At 69.0% G+C, this 15,262-nt stretch overlaps 1 protein-coding gene across 1 annotated transcript in view; it reads right to left on the bottom strand.

The window, feature by feature from the left end:
- CACNA1S (calcium voltage-gated channel subunit alpha1 S) overlaps positions 1 to 14,530 on the bottom strand; it is a 37,233-nt gene extending 22,703 nt beyond the window's left edge. Inside the window, exons 1-11 of the mRNA XM_054576540.1 lie at positions 14,302 to 14,530; positions 12,803 to 12,908; positions 8,775 to 8,914; positions 7,117 to 7,259; positions 6,820 to 6,972; positions 6,496 to 6,701; positions 5,212 to 5,315; positions 4,045 to 4,190; positions 3,547 to 3,628; positions 1,645 to 1,805; positions 229 to 454 (exon numbers count right to left, since the gene is read on the bottom strand). Coding sequence (XP_054432515.1) covers positions 229 to 454; positions 1,645 to 1,805; positions 3,547 to 3,628; positions 4,045 to 4,190; positions 5,212 to 5,315; positions 6,496 to 6,701; positions 6,820 to 6,972; positions 7,117 to 7,259; positions 8,775 to 8,914; positions 12,803 to 12,908; positions 14,302 to 14,453 — 1,619 coding nt within the window. The 5' untranslated portion in view covers positions 14,454 to 14,530. The remainder of the gene's footprint in view (positions 1 to 228; positions 455 to 1,644; positions 1,806 to 3,546; positions 3,629 to 4,044; positions 4,191 to 5,211; positions 5,316 to 6,495; positions 6,702 to 6,819; positions 6,973 to 7,116; positions 7,260 to 8,774; positions 8,915 to 12,802; positions 12,909 to 14,301) is intronic.
- Positions 14,531 to 15,262: the final 732 nt, after the last annotated feature.

Genomic DNA, 15,262 nt, shown 5'->3' with positions numbered 1-15,262 from the left:
TTCCCTTCCTCCCTCTCCCAGTCTCCCCTTTTTCTGCTTCCTCCCCTTGTTCCACGCCCCCGCTTCCTGCCTGAAGACCCTGCGAAAAAGTAAGAAGAAAGGGGAAGATCGAGGCCCAAAGCGGGCGAAGCAGGGATGTGAATTCTCTCGCGGGGACGGGGCTGCCTCCGCGGGGACGCGCAGGACCCCAGGCGGCGGCCGAGGCGGCGGGCGCGCCCGCCCGCTCACTTGGTGACCTTGAAGATCCTCAGGAGGCGGATGCAGCGCAGCACGGAGATGCCCAGGGGGCTCATGGCGCTCGACTCCACCAGCAGGATCTCCAGGATGCCGCTGCACACCACGAAGCAGTCGAAGCGGTTGAAGACGGACATGAAGTACTGGCGCAGGCCCAGGCCGTACATCTTCATCAGCATCTCGATGGTGAAGAGGGCCAGCAGCACCCGGTTGGCCACGTCTGGGGGCGGGCACAGCGCCAGGCTGAGCCGCCGCCTGGGGCTCCCTCCCCCGCCTCAGAAACATCGCCCATCCCATCTCCTCCCCACCGAACAGCTGCCTCCTCTGCTGGTTATTGGCCTTTTCTCTCTTTCGCCATCTGAAACCAGCGCCTTCTGCGCTGTTCTCCTGCCTCAGCCTCTCAGCGCGCCGGCTGCTGCCGGCCGTGCCTGATACCTCCCCGTGGTGTGGCCCCGTTTCCCGCTGGGTTTGCTATCGTTTTGGCGGGGGCCCGTCCTTGGGAAGGGCTCTTCCCTGCGGGAATTCTCTACGACGCGGGTGCGCGGCACCTTGGGGAGTGGCTCGCGTGTGCTCTGCTGCGCACCCCGGGTGTCACTGTTGGGACTGGGTTTTTATGTCCACTCTTCGCTCGGGAGCCCTACATCCTGAGGCCAGAGGGACCGGACCCCCACGCTCCCCCGCACAGGACACAGACGGCGCCTGAGGCTTCCCTTCTTCCCCGCGCCTCCAGCTGGGATGACGCCCACCCTCCTCCCTGGCCCACCGGGCAGCCCCTGCAGGACCCCGGCTCCGCGCGGGCGGTCAGCGCCCGCCTCCCGCGTCATGCACACCAGGGCTCTGCCTCCTGGCCCTGCTGTTCCCAGCCACCTACAAAGTTCGATGGCCCCTTGAAGCCACCAGGCTTCTTGGCACCTTCATATCTTTGCAGCTTCTCCCCTTGACCGCCCGGGCTTGTCTGTTGATTCTGTAAGACCCACGGGGCCCCACCCCCGGCCCCCCAATCCCCCCCCCCGAACTCGCTTCCGCCGTTGCCCCCCCATAGCGACCTGACGTTATTTATCAGTCTCTGACTTCCCCTCGGGCTAAGAAAGTTCCTGAAGCTCTCTCTGCCTTGAGGTCTTTTCTATGCCATACGTTTAGCCCGTGGGCACCAAAGATTTGGGGAAAAACTGCTGTTTCTGGAAGCTCGGACCCCTGAATGAGGGCACCCTTCCTGCCCCGGGCCCGTGCCGGAGCCCTCGCCGCAGCGCACGAGCGTGCACCTGGAGGCCTCCCAAGTGCTGCTCTGGTTGCCCAGGAAGGAAGCTGCCACCAGCCTGTAACGTCGAGGAGGCAGCGCCAGTATCTAACTGCTGCCAAACACTCGGGGCCATCGGCCAGCCCCGCCCTCCGCCGCCGCGGCCGCCTCACCCTGCAGGTAGGTCAGCCAGGGCGGCTGGTGGTGGTGCTCCGAGGCGACGGACAGCGTGTTGAGGGCCACGATCAGGATCACCATCCAGTAGAAGGCTCTGGACTTGATCACGTCGTGGCACTTCCGGCGAAAGACCCGATTCCAGTGCTTCCAGTGCCGGCTGGGGAGGGGGCGGAGCAGGAGGAGGCAGGCGCTTCTTTCCCTGCACCCGGTTCCGCCTGGAAGACCCCAGGGGCCGCACGTCCGGCCGCCCCTCCGTCCAGCCACACTGGCCCGCGGCCTCAGCTCTTCCTGGCTGCGTGCTCCCTCCCCCAGGCGAGGGACGGCAATGCCACCAGCGCAGAACGCAGGGAACCGCTCAGCGCAGTGCCGGCCAGGAGCGGGCTCCACGCTTCCGACGCTTCGGAAGCCGGCGCTGGCTGGGAGGCTGCGTCTTTAACCAAGTCATGGTGTCTGGTGGCGCGGAGGGCTGGGGCCAGGGTGCTCGGACCGTCGGCGCTAGCTCTTTGGAGAGCGATTTACCCAGGTTTACCGCCTACCCACCTATGGCCCAGCAAGTGCTTTTCAGGGAATTCGCCCGCAGAAATGTCTACACTTTGGCAAAGCCGCTCCCCGGGGACAGTGTGTACATGGGCCTCAAACCAGAAAGCGTCATTCAACCTGTGTCTCGGCCTCCACACCATGAGATATTTTTAAGTATCACTAAGTGGCCACGCCGTGGGCTATTTTAAACTATTACTAAGTGGCCACGCCGTGGAACAGTTTACGTGACAATTTATACCAAAAGAAGGTGTGTGGGCGATCAAGCCGTGGACAGGCAAGAAGGAACTTCAGATGCACGTTGTTATTATGTGAAAGAAGCCAATCGGGGAACCCCGCAATGTTCTGGAAAAGGCGAGACTGGGGAGATGTTGGCGGGTTTTGGGGGCGGCGGGGGGACGAGCTGGCGGCGCACAGAGGGCGCGGAGGCCGGGGCCGCCCTGTGCGGGGCGGCGGTGCTGGGCGCAGGCCCCGCACGCACGTGTCGGAACCCAGAGGAGGCGCCCCACTGGGAAGGACCCCCTCGTCCGCGGTGGACTCCGGCGGCGACCACGTGTCGGTGTTGGTCGTTATGGCAACAAACACGCCCTCTGGTGGGGCACGTGGATCACGGGCGGCTGTGTGTAGGGGGCCGTGAGGGACGTGGCCGCTCTCTGCAGCAGTTGGCCGCCAGGGCCGATGTGGAGTTAAAACTGTGCTGCTAGGGGATGTGTACACGGCCCCCCTCTGCTCAGCAAATGCCTGGCAACGCCTCCCGCTGTCAGCCCTGCCCCCGGCTCTGAAGGGACAGCAATTACGTGAATCACCCCTGCGGGGAAGGAGCCAAAACAAAATCCGAAAACCTGCCGGGGTGGGGGTGTGTGTGTGTGTGTGTGTGTGAGAGAGAGAGAGAGAGAGAGAGACACACACACGGAGCTTCAGAGAGGAAAACAGGACGGGCCTCGGGGATGCTACTCTGTTACCATGGTTACCTCTGTGCTGGGAGAGGGGCCTTCCTCTCTCCCTTGCTGTGTTTCTGTTGTTCGATCTTTCACAACCTCGGGGAGGTTTGACTGAGTGAAAGACGGCAGCCAACCCACGAGCACCCCGCCCTCGGCGGACGAAGGCAGGACGGGCCGGTCTCCCCCGACCCCAAGGCTCCCCGCTGCCTGTTTGGGGCACACGCGTGCCCCTCCCCTGGCAGAGGCTCCAGGGCTGGCAGCTCCGCTCGCGCCACCCTGGGCACCTGCCACGTGCCTTCCCTCTGGGTAGGCCAAGCGCCTGGGGTGGTGGCTCTGAAGTCCCCGCGAGGGCGGTGGCGGGGCCCTGAGGCCGGGTCTCGGGCACGGGGTCTGGGGCCCTGCAGGTGGGCGGACACTCACATGAACTGGATGAGTCTGTTCAGGCCCTCGATCTCATATAGGCTCTCGGTGTCTGAGCCGCCTTCATCCAAGGACATCTTTCCTGGGGACAAGAGAGGGGTGGTGGGCCGGTCTTCCGGGCCCCTCGTGGCCGGACACACCCGGAAAGGGCCCGCGGACTCAGGGCACCTGGGATGGCAGGCCCTGGGGGGCTCGGGGACCCTGCCTTCCTGGGACCTGACTCCCAGGCACGCAGGAGGGACCGCAGTGGGCAGGGGGCGGACTGGCAGGCAGGACCTCGCGTTCCGGGAAGAGCCCTGGGCCCCCTGGAGGCCGCAGCTTGGAGCTGCGAGGCCTTAGGCCAGTCACCTCCAGGAGCCCTGGTTTCCTCGCTGGCAGAGCACAGCGGCACAGCCGGACCTGCTCTGTGGGCCCCCGGGCTCGCGGGGGGCCTCCGTGGAGGGGACTCACTGCGGGGGAGGGTTGGGGGGTGATGCTGACCACAGCCCGGGCCCGAACCTTCTCGCAAGTCCTCCACGTCCATGACCTCGCCCTGGGTGATCCAGCTCATGTAGCCTCGGAGGTCCTCATCCAGCTGCTGCTTCTCCCGGAGCTTCTGGAAGGTTCCCCTGGACTTGGCCTTCTCCCTCTCCTTGGTGAACTCGCTGCAATGGGGCAGGGAAGACGTGCGGGAAGGCCTGAGCTTCTCCAGGGCAGACCGAGCCCGGTCTGTGGCTGGACGCACCCCCACCCGGTGGCCCAGCTGTCACCTGGGGTGTGGCGTCCTTCCAGGGGCTGTGGGGTGGCCCTCCCTCCCTCCAGGAGGGTTCCGGAACGCGCCCACCCCCCCACCCCGTCTCTTCTCATCGCCTCTCCATTTCTCCTGCCTCGTCTCGGGCTGCGTCCGGGGTCAGCGACCTGACAGTCCATCGCCCAAACAGAATCGGCCACGGACCCTCCAGTTTTCCACCTGCCCGGACCCTGTCGGCTGCCTTAGCAGCTTAGATTCCCGGGCCTTGACAGGGCCAGGTGACAGGAAAGGACCCGAGGGCCAGGAAGGAGCCTCCGGCCGCCACGCAGGGCAAAGGGGAGCCTCCCGCACGGCTGGGGACTGGGGGCCCCTTTGTGCCATGAGGCCTGTGGGTGCCCCTCAGGATTACGGGTGCCCACAGAGTGCCCGGAGCAGAGCCCCTGGGTGCCCGCCGTGGGGGAGGGGCTGCCGGCCACATGCAGGGTTCCCGCCGGGGCTGGGGCGGCCGCCCAGAGAGAGCCGCTCGCGCGGACAGGCACGGTCAGCGCTCAGTGGTTATCGCATCCTGGCCTTTGGCGCTTGTGCGTGTTCCCGCATCTGGCCTCCCGCCCACCGCGGGACACGGGCCCTGAAACCACTCCCGCCGACAGAGACGGGCCCCGAGGCACGGCGAGGCCAGGCAAGGGGCAGCGGCCGCACCGCTGCGGGCCGGGAGGCGGGGCCCCGGGGAGACGGAGGGAGGCTCGCAGGGCAGGGAGGAGGATGAGGAGCAGCGGGGCTCCGGCCCGTGCCGCCTGCCTCTCCCCTGCTGACCAGGGAGCAGGCCCCCGGCTGCCGGCGACGCGGGGGCGCGGAGCTTCCGGTTCACGCCCCTCTGTCCTGTTCCTCCGCCTCCCCCCTCCTCTGTGCCCCCAGCTGCCTTCAGGCTTCCGTACCCGCTCAGGACACCCAGCACCAGGTTGAGGATGAAGAAGGACCCCAGCAGAATGAGGGTGACAAAGTAGATCCAGGGCCACTCGTTCCCGATGGCATCGTTGACCTGGAAGGACAACGGGGTGAGCCTGGAGCCTGGGGGGGTTGCCCGCTCCACTGACCCCGGGGGATGAGGAGAGAGGCCGCCTGGGCCGTGGGAGGGGCTTTTCTCTCCTGAAAATCTAGGGCGGCCCGAGGCGGGCCTGGCTGACCGTCTCCTCGGCCCGGGTGCCCCTGACCCGGATCTCCCTCCAACTGGCCACCGCTCGGCCCGACCCATGGGGCCCCCCTCCGGGTGGTTTCTTTACAGCCAGACATGCTCAGAGCAGGAGGAACAGTGAGGAGCCTCAGGCTGAGCTGGGCCAGCTGCCTCGTGACCAGCGTCCGAGGCCCGGACAAGCCGCCCAGCACATCTGAGCATTATCACCTCCCCTGCCTCCTGGAGGTAATGACATGCCCTGGCCCCCTGTGGCAGAGGCGAGGCCACACGGGCGACAGTCCTTTAAAATGGTGAGCGATTTGCTCCCGTGATAAGAGCTCAGAAGAACCATTCATACTAATCCTCCATAGGCGCAAAGCATCGGACAGCGTTGCGCCGTTTCCCCCTCCGGCCGCGCGTCCGAGCCGCGCGGATTCGAGCTCTTCGTTGTGTTGCTCCCAAGCTCCGAAATAACCGTGGGCAAGTTCCTGAACCTCTCTGAGCCTCAGTTTCACTATCTGTGAAACGGGAACAACGCCTCCCCTTGCGGGACGACAGCATAGGAAAGGCGGCCTCGCTCTCCGCAACACCAGGTAAACAGCGGGCGCCGCCGCCGGTTTCCGCAGGCCGCTCCGCTGTGCTGAAGCCCGTCCTCCCGCCGCCCCCGCACTGCCCGATGTGGCGGAGGGGGCAGCGCTTTCCTGTCGCGGACGGGGAAGCGCGTATCCAACGTGTATAATACGGGAAACCAGGGGCCGGCAGAAAGCCTCAAAGGGCCCCTCATCCCCCCAAAGTCGGAGGCTCTGTGCCCTAAGGAGGGGTCAGGTCAGCCGGGTTTAGGGATGAGTCAGGGAGAGAGACCGGAGCCAGGCCCCGAGCCCCTGGGGCCCCCCGAGTGCTGCGCAGACGGGGGGACGTGCCACGACCCCGGGACACACGCCTGGGACTCGGGGGCCGTGCCCGTGCAGGCTCCCCGGGGAAGAGCGCGAGGAGGCGGGGCCGCCCGCGAGGAAGAGGCGCCCCGGGCGGGCGGGCGCGCAGGACGCACCCAGTACAGCACGTCGGTCCAGCCCTCCATGGTGATGCACTGGTACACCGTGAGCATGGAGAAGCCGAAGTTGTCGAAGTGCGTGATGCCGTGGTTGGGCCCCGGCCAGCCGCCCCGGCACTCGCTGCCGTTGATGGTGCAGGGGCGGCCCGAGCCCGTCCTGGCGCAGGGCGAGGGCTTCTCGTTCTCCACCGTGGCCATGACGTCTGCGGGGGGCCGGCGGCAGGAGGCCCGAGCTTAGAGCCTTTTGCCTGGGGCTGGCCGGCGCAGCCAGGCGGCCCCCTCGCGGTGGTGGGCCCTCCCGCCGCCGGCCCCGGGCCTCACCCGTCCCGATGAAGTAGCACGTCTTGTGCATCTTGCCCTTGAAGAGCTCCAGGCCGATGATGGCGTAGATGGTGACCATGAAGAGGACCAGCAGGCCGATGTGGAACAGCGGCAGCACGGCCTGGAACACGGAGTTGAGGACCACCTGCAGGCCTGCGGGGGAGGGCGGGTCAGCGCCCCAGGGCCGCCTCCCGCTCCCCTGCCCGGGGCAGCCTCAGGGACGCGGGGGCTGGGGGAGGCCCCAGGACGGGGCCCGGGGCGGGCTGGGGAGGGCGGGCGTGGGGACGCGGCACCCACTGGGCACGCCCGACACCAGCCGCAGGGGCCTGAGCACGCGGAAGGCCCTCAGGGCTTTGACGTCCAGGCCGGCGCCCTTGTTGCTCAGCGGGGCCGTGTTGCTCTGGATGACGTTCACCTGCTCCAGAATCGCCGTGAAGACCCTGGGGGGCGGGGAGGCCCAGCGGTCAGGGGAGCGCTGTCCCCGGGACCCCGCATCCCCTCTGCCTCGGGGAGGGGCCCGCGGAAAGGCCGAGGGGAGGGACAGCAGACGGCCCCCCCCCCCAGCCGACGCTGCTTCGGGAGGACTGCCGGGGTCTTCCTGCCAAGGTCCTGACCCAGGGTCAGGCTCTGTGGCAAGAGGCTTGGCTCCACCCGTGACGCCACCTCAGGGCACGGGGGCGGGGAGGACTGGCCTAGTGTGTCACCTACGACTAGAGTCCCCAACCCAGGGGCTCGAGCGGCCCCTCGTCCGTCCGTCCGTGGGGACCCGGGAGGAAGCCGGAGCTGCGCTTCCTCTCCGGGCCCCTCCTCCTCCTCTTCCCCAATGGACTCGAACTTCCTCATCCTTCGAAGTCCATCTCAAGCCCTTCCTTACGAACCCTGCTTTCGACAACGGAACGGGGGACCCGCTGTGTGCGAAACAGCCAAGCTCGGGGCGGGGCCACGTCTGACGCTGTCGTTCTGGACGCCTGTGCCTTGGCTCCAGGCGGAGGCTGGCTCCCCCGTCCCTCTGCTCGCCCCGTGTCCCCGCGGCAGCGCCGGGACATCAGCAAGTGGTCAACAGGACGTGTACGGCCTCGAAGGGCAGCGTGGGGGGAGGCCGCAGCCGCGGGGGCCGAGGCGCCGGGGTCCGAGCCCTGGCACCGCCACTGGGGAGCCGTGGGACCTCGGGCAGGTGGCCCGACTCCCGGGGCCTTTGCTTCCTTAAGGCGGAGAACAGGAGGGTGGGCCGGAGCGCCGAACGAGGCGATACAGTGAGCCGCACAGCAGCGCTGCAGGAAGCCGCGGTTACAGGCATGTGCTGGCTCTGCGCAGCTATTTTAGGGGCTGGCTGTGCCCCCCAAATCACAGGCTGAAGCCCTCACCCCCAGCGCCGCAGGGAGCGCCTGTGTGTGGAGGCAGGGCCTTTGAAAGGCGGTGGAGGAAGGCAAGCTGTGAGGCCCTAATCCCAACGGACGGGTGTCTGTAGAAGATGAGGAAATCTGAGCCCACGCAGACGCCAGGGGTGCGCGTGCAGGGGGCACAGTCCCTCGGGGCCCCAGCGAGAAGGTGGCCGTCACAATCTGGGGGTATCGGAGACACCCATTCCCCTGGGGCCTTCAGGCTCCAGAAGGATGAGACATAAATTTCTCTCGTTTAAGCCACGGGTCTGCGGACCGTTGTTGTGGCCGCCCGAGCTGACTAACACGACGTGTCCCTGTTTGTGACCCCAAACAACAGGTACTCAGCGCAGTCCGGGGAGAAATGACTAGGGGGAGGGGGCGGAGAAACGGGCGGCCGTTGGAACCGCACGCGCGTGCGCAGGGGCGGGCAGGGCGTCCTCCCGGGTCCCCCGCGGAGGCGGCTCCCCCGGCATGGAGCGGGGCGCTGCCCTGCCGCGGGGTGCTGGCGGCGGCGGTGGCAGGCACAGGGTCCCCCGAGGGCCCCGCGGACCTCCCCGCCCTTCTTGGCCTCACCCCAGGAAGACGATGATGAAATCCAGCACGTTCCAGCCGCTGCGCAGGTAGGCGTCCTGGTGGAAGAGGAAGCCGTAGGCAATGATCTTCATGGCGGCTTCCACCGAGAAGACGGTGAGGAAGAAGTACTCCAGCTTCTCCTGCGGGGGCGGGGGCGGGGGCGGGGAGTCACATCGCGCCCCACGCCGCTCCCGGGCACCCTGAGCCGCCCTCGCCTCCCGGCCCGCAGCCGCCTCGGGTCCTGGGCACCCGCCTGGAGTCCCCTGCCCGTGGGCTCCTCACTCCCTACAGGTCACCGCTCACCGAGGCCGTCGCCGGCCACCGAGCGCCGCCTGAGCCTCGGCCGACACCCGGGCCGCCTGTCCCTTGCGTTTCTGTTGGCGTTTACCTCTGGCTAAAAACACCAGACGCGTTTTCATCCTGTTCATCCTCTACCTCACCCACTAAATATAAGCTCTATGCTGTGTGGGGGCTGTTCATTATTTTATGACTCTTCTTCGGGGGTCTAAAATCTCAGGAACGAGCGAGCGGTCGGGGCAGCCCTGGAGTGAGGGCCCCCCCCCCGGCGATTTGGGGAGGCGCCTCTCTCTTCGGCTGCCGCCCCCGGGGCTCGCGCCTGCCCGGTAACTGTGGGGCCCAGCCCACCGCGGAGCCCCCGGATCGAACCCGCTGCCCCAGGAACCCCGCGTGCGCACAGCAGTGGAGGGCGCCGAGGTCCTGCCCTGAGTCCGGGGACAGTGTCCCGCGGTATCACCTGGCCCATGACGCCCCCAGCCCAGGCTCCATGTCTCACAGGGACATTCGTTCCAGACGTTCAGGAAGGGCCGGCCTGGGCACCCCGGGAGGCCTGGCGGCCTCTCGAAGTCAACGTCGTCGGCGCTCCGAGCACCCCCCTTCCCTGCAGGGCCCCCAGGGTCGCCGTCGGCGGGAGGGGGACCGTGGCTGCGCGCCTAACACCTCTCGCCCGCTCTGTGCCCGGACACGGCCCAGAGCCTCCGGGGGCCTGTTTCCTCACTGGCAGAACCGAGGGGACGGAAACCGCCCGCATCCTGCGGGGACGCGTCTGCCGTCGCCGGCACCTTCAGAGGCGCCGTAAACCCCGCCGTCCCTGGAGCCCGGGCCTGTGGGGGCTGCTCTCCTGCCTGCACCTCCGGCTGGCTGTCGGCCTGCACGTCTGGGTGCCTCTGGCCTCCCCCACACTCCGCGTGCTCGCCCTGAGGTCCCCGAACCCGCCCTTCCTCAGGGTCCCTGTCTCTGCTGGTGGCACCCAGCGTCTCTCTGGACCCCAGCGCCTGCCAGCGACACTCCTTCTTCCCCAATGAGGAAAGTGGGACTCAGAGAGGCAGCAGCACCCAGGCTGCCGGCCGCGCCCCCGGGAGCCAGGGCTGTCCTGCGGCCACGCCGCCCACCGGCGTCCGGCCCGGCCTCTGCCTCCCTGACCACTGCAGCCTCCGCGTTTGGAAGATGCCCCGCTGCGTGTGAGGGAAGTGCCTATATTTAGCCCGATGAACTCTCACCCCGCCGACCTGGCCTGAGCCGGCCCGAGCGGGTCTGTCCGGCCTCCCGCCCCACAGCCCCCGGCCTGGGCTCCGCGGGAGCGCAGACAAGGAAAGGAATGAAGATTCCCTGAGCCGCTCCCGCGCGCCAGGCGGGACGCGAGGCCGGGCACTCGTGCGCAGGACTGTCCTGCACAGCAGACACTGCGGTGTGTGGGGGCAGACGAGGAGGCCGCGGCTCAGGGGGCAGGACGCGGCCGCCGGAGGGCCAGCTCCGGGCGGGCTGGTCCGACGTGAGAGCCCGCGCTTCCCCACAACCTCCAGTGGTGGCGCAGCGGGGCCAGGCCCTCGGGGGCTCCCCGCCGGCTTCCTGAACGCTCTCAGGGGCGGCGCTGTGTGGGAGCTCTGGGTCGGGGGTGGGCCGCTAAGGCCCAGGGGGGCGCCGGGTGCCGCGGGGGGCATCAAAGTGGGGCCCCGTGTCATCTCACCAGGCGCCGGTGGGGCGGCCAGGCCCCCTGCCTGCCTGCCCCGCAGGCGCTGGCTCTCCGGCGGCCAAGGCCAGAGCCGTGGCCCTTCGGAGGCAGGCTCCGGGGCTGCCGGCCGCGGCCGTCTCGGGCACATTCCTGACCCTATAAAAAGACAACCGTTCTGCATGCCAGAGGCTCAGGCCGCGGCCTCCCAGGGACGGCGCGGCAACCTGAGCCCCGGGAATGTCCCCACGGCCTGGCCCCGTCTGCTGACGCCACCGCAAAGCCAGGGAGGGGCTGGCCTGCTCCACGAGCCGCACCAAGTCCTGCCTGGCCGTTGTTACCAGACATCAGCCAACGCTTGGAGACCCGGCAAACGGAAGGTGCCGCGACCCTGCGACGTCCCGGGGAGGGCCCGGCGACGGGGCCTTTCATCGCTAACTTCCGGGGTTTCTCAGCTGCGGCTCACAGCGCAGGCCGGGCGCCCGCTGTGGGCGGAGGGGGCCCCGTGACCACAGGGCTCGCAGCCTCCCTGGGCCCCACCCATGGGGCGCCAGCCGCACCTGCCCCCACCCCCGCCCTCCGGCCCCGGCTCTCTAGACCCTCAGCTGGAGCCGTCTGTGCGGCCGGAGTGGCGCCTGCCCTCTCTGCGCCGTCTGTGGGCAGCCTGGCCAGCCCCGACGTCCGTCCGCGGCGACGTCATTGCCTCGGAAGGCTTCCTGTCAGGCCGTCCTCTCCCTGAGCCCAGGCCAGGGAGCGCCAGCCCGCGGACGAGGCACTGCGCTCGGGACCCTTGGAAACGTTCAGGGCCCTTGTTGTGCCTCAAGATGGAACACAGCGGACCCCCGCCCCCGGCCTGACACGTGACTGAACGCTCTGGCCCAGGAGGGCAGCTCTTTTCAAAGGCGTCCACTTCCTAGGGAGCTGGGACCCAGGCCCCCGAATCCGCAATCCTGAAGGGCGGGTGCGTGTGGGGGTGGGGGAGCCCAGTGACCCCCAGGCTCAGGACCAGAGAAGAGCCCGCCATGAAGGCGGGGCGGGGGGGCTCTGAGACCCGCGTCCCTGCAGCGTGGCTGTGCGGCCTGCCCACGGCTGCTCCACCGTCCTGCATGGAGTTCCCCACAGGGAGCCCAGAACACGCAGAAGCCCACCCAGGGGACCTGCGGGAAGAGGGCCGGGGTAACACCTGCCTCTCAGGCCGTCCACCGAGCCAGGTCGGGGCCGGGACAAGCCTGTGGAGAGGTGTGTCCCTCGTGGCCGTCCCCTCGGGACCGCGGTCTCCAGGGACGTCCCTTAGACATCCTCATGCTGTCATTACTATGGCAACAGAGCGGTCACAGGGCAGGGCTGGAAGTCACAGGCCTGAGTGGGACATCCCCGGGGAGGCGCATGTGGGGTGTCCCTGGGCCCGGCGCCCCACTCTCTGAGCCTCGGCTTCCTCCCCTGATACCGACACGACCTCACAGGGGTGGCCGTGGGGGCCAAAGCAAACCGCGAAGCAGAGGACGCAGCGCGGAACCTGGCTCCCACGGAGGACTCTGGGAACGAGAAGTACTGCGGCGGGCGCATCCTGCGACGTAAGCCTCACATTTTCTCTCCAATAAAACAGAGGGAGGCGGGGAGAAGACGGGCCGATGCGGCACAGCCCTTCCAGCCCCGGCCTGTCCCGGTCCCCGCACAGGCCCCAGGCCAAGGAGGAACGGGGTCCAGGCTCTGAAAATGGCTCCTGCCTGCGCTCCTCAACGGCACCTCCAGGGGGGCGGCGGGGGGAGGGCGCCCCAGCCCCTGGGCCTCGCTTCCTGCGTGCGTCCCGTGGGGCGGGGCCGGGCGTCCAGGAGCTCGCCCAGGAGGGCGCCCGGCACGGGACGCCCCCGCGGGGTGCGCCGGCAACGCCCCAGACCCCAGAGCAGCGGAGGAGCCGCCGGTCGCGTGGGGGCGTCTGCCTCCCTGGGGGCGAGAGCCGCGGCATCGGGCCCTTTGTGCCGCCTCCCGTGGCCGCGCCGCCTCCCGTGGCCGCGCCGCCTCCCGTGGCCGCGCCGCCCGCGGCGCAGCGGGGGCCTCTCACCAGGCCGACGTTCAAGGCGCTGCTGTCGTCCTCCGGCATGGGCCGGTACAGGGCCAGGGCCACGCAGTTGGCGAAGATGGTCAGGAGGATGATCGTCTCGAAGGGTCTGGCGCCGCCGTTAAGGAGAGGCTGCGCGCGAGGCACGGCTCCGTGCGTGAGGGGCAGGAGGGGGCCGGGGGCCGAGGGCCGCCTGGGCGGCGACTCCAACGCCCCGCGTGGGGCCCTGCTCTCCGGCAGGTGGAGGGAGGCCCGGGCTTCCCGGGGAAACGGGAAACCTCCCGCGTGTGCTCTGAGGCCGCCGGGCCCTGGATCCGGCCGAGGCCCGTCGGCTTCTGGGGCCAGGGAGCCTTGGGCCCCACGCCCGCCCGACGCCCGCCTCACCTGCCCTCTCCCCAGGAGCCGTGGCTTTCGAGATTCCGGCCGGACAACCTGGGGGGCTCCCTGGGGGAAACGGGGCTGATGGGGGACATGCTAGGGGCCCGCAGAACAGGACCAGGAAAGGGGACCATGGGGGGCCCCTGAGCCCCAGAGCCCGAGGAGGGAGTGGATGACCATCAGCTGGACCAGCAACCTCAGAGCCACACAGGAACCCCTCCCCGCACCCCAACCCCGGACGCACCCGCCCCTGCACAGCCGTGTTCCCCGGCTGCCCAGGCCAAGCCAGGGCAGGGCAGCGTTGAGGGGGCGGGGGGGGAGGCAGGGCTCGGGGCTCGGCTGGAAACCCGGATCCCCGGGTGCTGCAGGGGCAGACGCCTGGGAGGGAAGGTCCAGAGGGCGGGGCTGGGGGGGCGGGGGAGGATGGGGGCACGCAGCTGGCTCTGGCCCAAACTCCTCACACTGCTCCAACCTGGCCCACAGTTTCCTTGTCCAGCCACTTAGCCCTGCTCCTCGGAACGGCTGGTGGGAGCCTGCTCCCAGGCCCTTCAGAGGCATTTCACATATTCCTGCTCTTCTCTGACAGCCCCAGGACGGGCGGCGGGCCTCCCCTCCGCAGGTAGCCTGAGGCCTCCGTGGCCCTTCCTCTGAGCAGGGCACCCCGGGGGGCGCCGGCCGGAACCCAGGCTGCCCCTCGCGGTCCCTCCCCCCCCCCCCCCCCCCCGCTCCTGCCTCCCTCCACTCTCACCCCTCCCATCAAGGGGCAGGTTTTCTTGCAGCTCCCCACCCCCCGCCGGTGCTTACTCTCCCCCGTCCTATATGAAAAGGAGGCTGCGGCTTCCAAGTCCTAGGGGAGCCCCACGGTGATGGGACTCGGGCACCCCCAGAGCCCCCAGCCGGCCCCGGGGCGTCGTGGGCGGCGGCCGCCAGGACCCGCCCCGCACAAGGCCTCCGAAGCCGCCCACCCCCGTCCTCCTCCCCGCCCCCTGGGCTGAGGCCTTCCTGCCTGAAGACTCTTCTGGGACCGCCGTTCCTCACCCAGGGCCCCTCTCCCGCCGTGAGCGTGTGGCCGCGCCCAGCCCCCCACGTGGCCCGTGCCGCCGCGTCTGCGGCCCGGAGGATACTTCCACTCCACGATGTCGATGCAGGCCTTCCTCAGCGGGTTCTCGAGGGTCAAGCAGAACAAGGCCCGGGGGGGCCTGGGCAGAACCTCGGGGGCAGGCTTCTTGGGCTGCTTCTTCCTCAGACCCTCGTCCTGGGGCGAGGACGGCTCCATGTTCCCGGGGGCCCCGCGGCCTCCTGCTCCCCACCCCGCAGCCCTCTCCTCCCCGTGTCCCCTGTGCCCTCGCCTTGGGGACTGGGGACTGGTCGCTGAGTCGGCACGGCCACGCCTGCCCGCGGGGGCGGGGCCGGAGGATTACTGTCCCTGCTCCGGGAGTAAAATTAGCCCCTCAGGCCAGGCAGCTGTCCCTCCTTCCCAGCCCAGCGGGTGACATCCCGAAATGTCCCCGGGAGGGCGGGGGTGGGGTGGCGGAAGGCACAGGGGCCTGGCGTGGGCGGAGGGAGCCGGGCGGGAGGCTCGAGCCTGGGCGAGACCCTCGATGTGGACCCCCAACTACAGATGGCCCCCTTGCGCCAAGACGGGTCCTGCCTCCCCCGGCTCCGTGACACTGTCCAGAAACGGTGCTGGTGGCCCACTGGCCACAATCCACTGCCCCTCCCCCCCAGCACAGGCAGCCACCAGGCCAGGGCCCCTCCGCACCCTCACCCCCTCCCCGTAGGGAAGGTGGGAGGGTCCCAGGACAACCTGGGGTGTGCCTCCCTCAGGCGCGGCACCTGCCACACTTTGGGGTGACTGCCTGCTTCGTGCCCCCTCCCCCCACCATGCAGCGGTTGGGTGCTTTCTCTTCGGGGCTCTGGCCCCACTGAGCCTGGAGGGCATGTGCGCGGCTCATGGTCCGTAGGGGTCGAGCTCCCCGCCCACTTCGGCGGCAGGACGGAGGAGGGATGAGAAAGAGGCGTGGGGCACGCGAGGGAGGGCTGCGGTTCAGGGGCCACGGCTGCCACCCAGATTTTATTTCGTCC

The sequence above is a fragment of the Pteronotus mesoamericanus genome, unplaced genomic scaffold (assembly GCF_021234165.1).
Source record: "Pteronotus mesoamericanus isolate MK-2021 breed Mesoamerican mustached bat unplaced genomic scaffold, CSHL_Meso_final contig_347, whole genome shotgun sequence".
NCBI lineage: Eukaryota > Metazoa > Chordata > Mammalia > Chiroptera > Mormoopidae > Pteronotus > Pteronotus mesoamericanus.
The sequence above is the reverse complement of the archived record's forward strand: the minus strand, read 5'-3'. Positions and strand labels throughout refer to the sequence as shown.